The sequence below is a fragment of the Struthio camelus genome, chromosome 2, assembly GCF_040807025.1.
Source record: "Struthio camelus isolate bStrCam1 chromosome 2, bStrCam1.hap1, whole genome shotgun sequence".
NCBI lineage: Eukaryota > Metazoa > Chordata > Aves > Struthioniformes > Struthionidae > Struthio > Struthio camelus.
Window position 1 is genome coordinate 216278 of NC_090943.1, and position 9577 is coordinate 225854.

The 9577-nt window shown below is 53.5% G+C and overlaps 1 protein-coding gene across 1 annotated transcript; it reads left to right on the top strand.

The window, feature by feature from the left end:
- The first annotated feature begins 288 nt into the window (after positions 1-288).
- On the top strand, positions 289-8637 carry ASB10 (ankyrin repeat and SOCS box containing 10). The gene is made up of 5 exons (XM_068933797.1): positions 289-610; positions 5364-5631; positions 6191-6695; positions 8086-8199; positions 8452-8637. The coding sequence occupies exons 1-5, from the start codon at positions 289-291 to the stop codon at positions 8635-8637; spliced, it is 1395 nt and encodes a 464-aa protein (XP_068789898.1).
- The last annotated feature ends 940 nt before the right edge of the window (positions 8638-9577 follow it).

Genomic DNA, 9577 nt, shown 5'->3' on the forward strand with positions numbered 1-9577 from the left:
GAAGAAGGTTTCAGGGCTGCCTCTTGCCCCTCTCCTGTGCCCAGCCTGCCTTGGAGATCAGCTCCAGCAGCTGATGATAAACTGTTGCAGAGGGGGGAGGTGGCGGAGGAGAGCTGCCAAGTGGAACTATTTATACTGTCTGAGTCAGGCCTGTGCCTGAGTCCAGCCAGACACTGGAGTGCTGGAACCCAGAGGCAACCCACAAAGGACACAGCCTTGAACAAGAAGCTCTGGGCTGCAGCAGCTTGTTTACTGTAAGGTTCAGGCTTGCCCCATGTGTTCCCAGTGATGGACTGCACCTTTTCCTTCAGCTCCGCCACGCTGTGCTCACTGCAGCTGGACGAGGAACAGCTGGATCAGTGGAAGTACTCTCAGCGCCTAAGGCCAAGACACAGAGAGGGCAACCTAAACCCAGTGGGCCAGGGATGCCAGAACAGAGCCACTGGAGGTGGCCGCACAGAGCCACTGGAGTGCCGGGACCTGCTGGTCCAGAATGCACTCTTCACTGGGGACCTGGAGATGGTTCGAAAGTACTTCACGAAGGGTGCAGCTATCAATCTCATAATTGAGACCAAGGGTGATGAGCTGCGCTGGACTAGCAGGAAATTTGGTGGGTATGCAGGGCTGGGACGTTGGTGGTTGGGAAGACCCCAGGGTGGGGATCAGGGATAGAGCAGAGGCATCTGGGAAAAGTGCTGGGAGGAAGCCCCAGTCATGGAGACAGGGTGGTGGAAGAGGGACATGAGGGAAAAGAAGTTTTTGGGAGAACAGAGCTGCAGAACAAACTACCAGGATTGTTGCAGGTCTACTGAGAAGTGATGAGAACAGGGTGTTTGGGAGGGGTCTCAGAGAGGAAGAACGTCAGGACTGACCTGACTGAGACTGCTGGGATGGATATGAAGTATGTGTGAGGTGGAGAGCGAGTGCTTTAGTGAGAAGGCATTGAGTGGCATAGGGATGCTTTTCCTGCCTTGTGCCTTGTTGGGTCTGTTCCAGTCCACTAAGAACTGGTCTGTGACATGCTCTGGGAATAGCAGAGAGGTCCTGGCAGTGCCCTTCAGCATTGTGGGCTGCTGCTTGGGAACCAAGCCACAGTCACTCCACGCACCTATTGCTGATGCTATGGTGACATCCAGGTGTCAAGCAGAGCCATTGATATCCCTGTTTCAAACACTGACTTTGGCGGCTGTGGGGGAGTTGATATGGGAGAGTTAGCGGTGATCGCTAACTGCTAGCAGTGATGAGGGGCCTTTGCTCCAGAACAGAAGCATTCATTCCAGGCCTAGTTTTGCTTTTCCTTCATGAACGAGGTTTGCACCCTTCCAGCTATTTTATTCTGAGAGACAAGCTGGGCGAGGGGGGCAGGAATCTGATCTGCTAGAAAGATGACAGAAGCAAGCCTGTTCTGAGTGACGGGAGACAGAAGCCGGTCGCCCTTGGTACTTCCTCCCATCCATACACCTCACCGTACCTTCTGCCTAGGTATGTCTTGTCTGCACTACACATACCTCCGTGCTCTTTGGTCCCTTTTGATTAGGTTTTCATCAATGTCATCTATGAACTTTTCAGTCCTGGAGTAAGTGGCATGACTGATGTAGGCTGTGTCAAGGGGAGAGGTGTCCTTAGGAATGTGGAAGGCCACGTGTTCTTGCTGCTGCCTATCTGCTAGTAGTGTGTTGCAGGCAGGCGGGATTTAAGACGAGGAGTGTCAAGTGTGAAAGGGGAGCATTACTGGGAGTGTTTGTGCTACTCACTTTTTCCATAGATGATGCTGGAGGTGAAAGCCTCACTGTGCCAGAATAGCAGAGCTGCTGATGAAGGCTACTTCCCAGAGGCGTAGGTTCCTTATAGTGTCCTAGCAGCAAGCTATGGAGGATATTGATAAAGCTTGAGCCTGACTGTTTTTTGGGGATCTGAGCTAACGAGAGACAAACACATAGGGTAGGCTTGGAGATGCAAGTGCTTGATACCTTTGGGTGCTGAAAGCTATTTACTGAGTGCCAAGGTCTGTATACCCAAGGTTTTGAATTTTTATAGTCTACGTAGGGAAAAAAAGGCAAAAAGTTATTACTCTTTTTGTGTAACTAAGACCTCTTGTCAGAAAAATATTAATTGCACTTTTTAACTCTGAAGTGTTCCTGTCGTGTGCTGGGCTGACAGACCCTTGAACAGTAAGCCAGTCTGCTTGCAGAGATTTCTGCCCCAGAGACAGCAGAACAGCTTATGTAAAACAACTTCGCCCAGAAATTGCTCTTATCACCAAACTAACAAGATATGAAAAACCTAACCAAACACCTCCGTCCATCAAGCACAGACCACAAATGTACTGCAAGATTTATCAAGCAGGGATACAGAGCAAAAAAAAAAAAAAAAAAGCAAACCTACATGCTACCAAAGTCTTTGGTCCCTGACCTGTAGGGACTTTTTCCCAAAAACTATCCAGTGAGCAGCCCTAAAGGTAGATTCCAGTGACTTGGCCTTTCCTGAGGCCAGGAACTGATATTTTAATATCCCAACTGATATTTGAAGGAGCCCAGAGGAGGTCTAAGTTGAACAGTGTTACTGACACTATCTCGCACAGCCCTTTGTCTCTCTGGCAATGCTCTTGTGAGCTAGGAACTCTGACTCCCGTTGGATACCTATTTATAGCTTTGGGGAAACTGAGAATCCCAGCAGGTGAGGCAGTCTGCAAAGGCTTCCCTCTTTTTAACCCCTTCTTGCACTATGTTGTAGCTAGACTAGTTGGTAGTCAAATCTGCTCAGACAGAGGATGCTGGAGAATATGAGTAAAATATATAGCTTGGTCATTTATTTTTCCCTACTGAGAAGGGTAGAGTTCCTTATCTTATCCTCTTCTCTGGTCCCCCAGATAATCATTGTTTGGTGGTCTATTGGAGTCAGTTAACTTGGTTTATAGCTGCATGATCTAAGTAGTTCCATGACGGGAGCTGTGAGCAAAGAGCCGGCTCTGCTTTACTGCTGTGCTGGATGATGCTAATGTTGTGTAACCAAAGCAGGGGCAGGATGGGCTTATACAGTGGAGCAGTGGGAAGTGGTCTCCCAGGGTGAAGGGACAGTGGTGAGGAACCCTAGTGGAGGGGACTGTCAAAGGAAGGGAAAAGGCAGTACTGAAACAGTGCAGGAGCTCTCTGCAAGACTGAATTTCAAGGAAAAGGAGGAGGGGTTTGAAAGGACAACTGTCTTCTATATTTTTACTTCACTTGTAATGGACCGTTTACCACCTTGTACCTATTCCTACCTATCCTTTGTCTTTAAGCTTTGATAAAAAGAACTCTCCTCTGATTTGTTTAAAAACCTGTCTATTGCCATGGGCTTGGATGGAACCAGCAGATGGGGGGTTGCAGTGCTGGAGATAAGAAAGAAGGCAAGGGCTGGATAATGCACACTGTTGGGGTATGGAGGCAGCTGGGTCAGGCTGTTGTGGCCTGGGCAGCAACTGGGTGATTATAGTCTGTGTGTTAAATGGAGGCCAAAAGGCGAGATGGGTGCCTTAGAGTGGTTGGCTGTGGGACTACTTCCTTCTCTGGCTTCTCTGTGCTGCCCTGTCTCCTTCTCTACCCTCCAGGCTCCTCTCCTACCCTGCCTTGTATGGGGCCTTTCCCTTTACAGCCAGTTGCTGCAGAGGTGTTGCTGCCCAGGAGGAGTGTCCTTTTCTGCCTCAAGGGCAAACATTTGGTCACAAGGTTCCCCAGAATAGAAGAGCTGAGACCTGAGCTGTACCCAGCCTGGGCCAGCAGTGATGTGGCACATCCCTGCTCCCTGCAGAGTGCACCGGGGCACACAGAGGGCTCTTTGGTGCAGAGCATAGGGCACTGGTGGGGCTGCGCCCACAGGCTCAGAGCCTGGTCAAGGAGGCGGCTGCAGGTCCAAGCCCGGCTCCTACCTTGAGTCTGGGTACTGTATCATGGGCACAGCAGACAAGAATCAGGAGCCCATTTGCACACGGAAGGTGAATGGCCCTGCCCAGGCCTACTGGCAGGCCCTGCTGAGGGGGGATCAGGGGATTATAGCAGAGATCCTCAGCAACCCCCAGAATAATCTGAGTCCCAGCTCTGTGTTTGACATCAGCAACCTGGAAGAGTGGAAAAACTACCGTTTCAACTTCCGCTGGCTGAGTATGCAGGGGGTGGTGGGGCAGGCAGCATGGCCCAGCTGGGCAGGGGCTCAGATCCTCTTGCTTATGCTGCAGGGCATCACTGCTGCTGGGTGGGGTGTGGTGGGCACTGTTTGGGGTGTGGAGTGGGGATAGGAGTGAGAGCACTGGAGAGTGGCTGGGTCACCTGTGCTGCTTGTGGGAGACTGTACCTACGTCTTGGAGTGCCAGCTGTGTCCTGGGGTACCTGGCTCTTCTAGCCTGGGAAGCTGCCTGGGCTTCCCTGCCAGACAAGGGAGAATCAAGCTTCAGGTTGTGCTGCTCCTGTGACCATGCCTGTAGCCTGGCTCTGTGTGCCTGTCCTGTCTGTGTGCATCCTGTGCTGTTCTCTTTGTGGGTTGTGCTGGGCAAGGGAATGTCACAGCTCTGCTCTGGGCCCTTGGAACAGCTCCGTTTGAATCTGGTCCTTCCAAACACAGTTTGTGCCACACTGCTTCTGGGAGAAAGAGATGAGAGAGATGTTGAGCCTGTCATGCAATTGGGGACATAGTCCTCCAGCTCAGCCTGGAGGAGCTGCAAGAAGCATGATACAGGGACTGCAAGCGTGATTTGGGCTGTAACAGCTGCAGGCTGTTTGTCAGCAGACCACACCAGCTCAGCAATGGTTCCAGCCAGGTCAGAGTCTTTGAGAGCTGGCAGGTTTCAGCTTCCTGCTCTGTCCTCGGCCCCAGATGCCCACCTCTGCCCAGGCTTGCTTATCCATGTCATGCTCAGGGCCTGAATATCCTATATGCGTGCCCTGGCAGCCTGCTCCCATATCTCCTTGTTTTACTGCCTGGTTCCTTGTATTTGTGGTCCTTCATGCATGGTGCTCTTCCCAGGCCACCTTGCTGCTTCCAGCCCTGCCTGTGCCCCTGGGTCCTTCATCTACTCTCCTCCTGCCAACAGAAGTCCCTGTGCTGCATGACTGAGCTACAGAGGAAAAGTCCGCTCCCCTGGAACAGCCTCTGCCCCAAGGCTCCCTGACAGTGTGACCACGTAGCCTAAAGGGACACCCTCTGACCTATGCCTTTTACAGGCCAGGCAAAGGGCAAGGGCCTTGTGGGGAAGTGGCTGGCAGGAAGAGGCAGCCCCTGTTTCTTGAGAGGGGAGGTATGGCAGGTACCATGGGGGAAAGGGCAGGTCTGGGCCCAGGGCTTTTGTGCGCTCTATCTGGACATGGATCCCTGACCCCTCTCTTTCCCTGCAGGGCTGTGGTCTCTGACCTATCAGCAGGAGCTCACCGCGCCACTGCACATCACGGCCAGCCGGGGCTATGCAGACTGCCTGCAGTTCCTGCTGCTCAGGGGTGCTGCTGTCAACTTTGCACCAGGGGGCAAGACTGCCCTGCATGAGGCTTGCACAGCAGCCAGTACAGACTGTGTGCGCCTGCTGCTCAGCTTTGGAGCTGACCCTGAAGCTGTTTCTGAGGATGGTTACAAGCCTCTGCATCTCTGCAAGAGCCCAGACTCCATCCAGTGAGTTCTGTCTGGTGGGCCATGGTAGACCTCCTTCCCCCACAAGCCTTATCCTATGCAGGAGGGGTCCCTACTCATCTCTGCAGGCGGGACAGCAGCAGTAGCTGCTGAATAGGGTGGCCGCATGGTGTTTTCCCAGAGCAGGTGCCACCACTGAAGTCCAACAGCTGCCTACAAGCTCAGTCCTCAGAGCCAATGCAGTTGAGCCTGGCGCTGCTGTCTTGCCATCTACCAGCAGTGCAGGGCCTATGGGTCGCACTGTGACGCTCAGGCCATGTGCTGTGCAGACAGGCCTCCGGGTGGGTGGGTGGGAGCTGACTCTGGGTGTGAGACACTTACTAAAGCTCTGTGGAAAGCTGGCTACAATTAGGGTAACAGCATGTCTGCTCACCAGCACTCCCAGCTTAAAGCCACTGCTCCAGGGCATGGGGAGTAGGGGTTTCTGGATTCTTGGGAGAAGTGAGAGCCGTGGATTGGCACAGCTGGGACGAGAAGGGTAGGGGGGTAGGTTGGACAGGAGTTAAGAGAGTCTGTCACTAAGTCATCTTGGGCCACATAGGTGTGTCCAGCAGCTGCTGCAGCATGGTGCCAGTGTGAACAGCCGGACAGAGGAGGAAGATGACACAGCACTGCATGTGGCAGCACGGCATGGCCTAACAGACCACGTCCAGCTGCTTCTGCGCTATGGGGCAGAGCTGGAGGCAAAGAATGAGGAGGGACAGACCCCACTGAATGCTGCCTGTGCTCAGCCCCACCAACCCCAGGACATGGAACGCTACTACAGGGTCTGCCAGCTTCTGGTGGAGAGTGGTGCTAACATCAATGCTGCAGACAGGGACCGCCAGCACCCGCTTCACTTGGCCTGCAAGAACACCAATCCTCAAGTAGTGGAATTACTGCTGGCCCGGGGTGCAAACGTCAACATCATGAACTACAGCGGCAACACGGCACTGCACAATATCCTGCAAGCCACTGCCTACAAGCTGGAGCACCAGCCAGAGCTTGTGGTCCGAGTCCTGCTCAACTACGGTGCCATCCGCATCTGGCCTGGCTCCCTCCTTAAGGTGCAGGACCCACAGCTTTGCCCAGAGCAGGGCAGGAATGGAAGGCAGTGGACCCTGAGGTCCCTGTGAGAGCAAGGATGTCACTACTGCCGCAGGGCTTGTCCTCTGCCAGCTTCCTAGCTCTCTGTCCTGTCTCTCTCTTCCCAGTAGTTGGGGGAGGGGAAGCCTTAGGGGATGCCCTGAAGCTCTCTCCTGGGGCGAGTTCTCCTGCTTCTGTTACCACTGTCTGTTCACTAGGCTGTGTGGACGGTCCCTACCCATAACGTCCCTAGTCATTTGGCCTAGAAAATATTAGCTCCTTTCCTCTCAGGTGGTCTGTTTCCTCTCTGGGACATGCCTTCCAACTCATGCTGTCTCTGCAAGACACCAGCAAACGAAGGGTTAATTGCTTGTCTTAATTCCTGAGCAGTGCAATAATTACCCAGCCCGGAGATCAGCAGATTGCTCTCCCCTTTGGGAAAATACAGGAAAATCAACAATTAACACTAATTAATCTCCTATTAACGCCAGATAATGAGGATCACTTGTACAGCCGGAATAGGCTCTGACAGCTACTGCTGGCCTGGGCCATAGAGAGTGGGTGCCAAGAGCCAAGGGGGGAACCCACCTGGGTGCCGCTGTCTGGGGTGGGGTCTGCTCCGAAGACCACATTGGTGGCATAAAATGCACAGGCGCAGTGTGTCCCTTGCACCTACATGTGGTGTAAAACACAGGCATGGTACACACCAGAGATGCCTGTGTAGCACAAAACATGTGTGATATCTTCCTGGAGCTCTGTGTAGCACCTAACATGGGCACAGCGCTGCCTGGGCCCCGCATCGCATACAGCGCAGATACAAGATGTCTCTGCAGCCTCCCTTGGTGCAGGCACACTACATCCCTGAGATGCCTGTGCAGCACTCAACAGAAGCACTGTATGCTGTAGTCTCTCTGCACACAAAATAGGTGCCAGTCCTTGCCCCAAAAAAGCTCATGTTCTAACCAGACAAATATGAGGAAAGGGGCCTGGCGTGAAGCAGAGTACTGGTTGCTTACAAGCCATGTTTAGTGGTAAGACAGATGAAGGGGATCTGTATCCCAGCTACATACCTCAGTCCCTGCACCTGGGCAGAGGCTGTGGGGACCTGACTGGGCTGAAGGCAACCATGCTGCACGTGTTGGGTGTTGGCTTGGTCTCCCTCTTTGCAGGATGCTCTGAGAGCTGGAGTGGTGCTCTGAATCTGCCCACCATCAATGGGTTTGATCCCCCAGGACAGAATGAGGGAAGGGAAGTCATTCCCTGGATTTACTAAGGTCATTTTTGAATATATGCGGCTTTTTCAGTATGTGAAGATGGGGCCTGCAGGAGCTTGACCGCTTGCTGTGCCCATCTGCTCTCTCCCTGGCACAGGTGCTGCGGTACTGCCACACCTGCCCTCGTGTCATCGAGGCCCTGATGAACAGCTATGAGCATGTGCGTGTCTCTGAGGACTGGGTGGAGGCTGTTCCAGCTGAGGTCGTGCAGGTGAGGGATGCATGCTGCTGGCTGGAGAGGGTGCAGCCAGGCTACCCTGGGCAAGGTGCCGGGGGGGATAGGGCGAGGGGCCTTTGGGTAGGACTGGAGGCTTGCAGGGCAGAGGGGTGGTGCCGCTGGGGAGTAGTGGTGGATGTACTGCAATAATTAAGGCAAAAGGGGTAACTAGCTCTGGCTCTTTCTCTCTGCTTCCAGGATATCTATAGCTTTAGCTGGCTCTGATCCTCTCTTCTCTTCCTGTAGAAATACCCACGTTTTTACCAGTCGCTCTTCTCCCTGGAGCAAAGTCCTCGCTCCTTGCAGCACCTGGCTCGCTGCACGCTCAGGACCTTCCTGGAGGGCCGGTTGCTTCGAGTCCTGTCGCAGCTGCACCTGCCAAGTGCCTTGCACCGGTTCCTGCTGCTCGGCTTTGAGGACGTTCTCTACTAAGGGATGGAGCTTGACTGTGTCTCTCTGTGCCTGCGTTCGGTCCCTGCCAGTGCAGCCTGTGCCAGCGCAACTAACCCCTTTCCCTACCTCCTGCCCAGCCATGTTATCTTCCCCCCGCACCAATCCTGCCACCGTGTCCCTGTCCCTGTCAGCTAGCCCATGCCAGCTCTGCCTCATGCACCTATTTTGGAGCACTCTGTTTACCCATGCTAACTGGGGCAAACTCCAGATTCACTAAGAAAAACAAGAGGTGGGGATTAGGGCATTTTGTGGGACCAGCAGCAAGTATTCGCCATTGATTGCGGTGTTAGTTGCAGGATACCAATTTGCCCTATCCCAAATCTGCAACTCTAGCCTAAGCCGAGCCTCTGGTGCCGTGGGCGTTTGTTGGAATACTGCCTTTTATGAAGCCCTTTACAGTTTGTACCCAAGAGCGTTTGGAATAAAACCTGGTCTTCGTTTATGACTATCAGAGTACAACTTCTGCCTTGCCTTGAAGGCTGTCCCTAGTAGGGCCCATGCATGTGACATGCCATGCATAGTGGCATGTAACAGGCACATGCACTCTCAGATGTATGCATTTGTCTGCCCTTCAGAGGGCACGGAGGAGCGTGTGGTGGGTGTGGGGCTGAGGCCTTCCAATCAAGCACTTCTTATGCAGGGACAATGCCTGGGGTTGCCTGGCCTTGCAGCTTGGGGCCAGAGAGCAGTGCTTGTGGCTATGCCGAGGACCTCCACGTGGACGAGTGGCATGGTCAGAGAACACGGCTCCCCTGGATGCAGGGCAGCCAGCGTCTGCCAGAGCACAGTGCAGGCTTACTCACTGCTGCCTGGGCTGCACCACACGCTGGGCAAGCTGAAGGGTAAGGTTTGCCTCTGCAATTTAGAGACAAAGTTATAAAGAGATTAAAGCATCAGCCACCCTTAAATGGCTTGCTGG

What these genes read in the sequence shown, in the direction of transcription:
- ASB10 (XM_068933797.1), top strand. Translation starts at nt 289, where the DNA reads ATGGACTGCACCTTTTCCTTCAGCTCCGCCACGCTGTGCTCACTGCAG. An exon ending in AAGAGCCCAGACTCCATCCA is followed by an intron (nt 5,632 to 6,190) that starts GTGAGTTCTGTC and finishes TGGGCCACATAG; the next exon opens with GTGTGTCCAGCAGCTGCTGC. An exon ending in GGCCTGGCTCCCTCCTTAAG is followed by an intron (nt 6,696 to 8,085) that starts GTGCAGGACCCA and finishes TCCCTGGCACAG; the next exon opens with GTGCTGCGGTACTGCCACAC.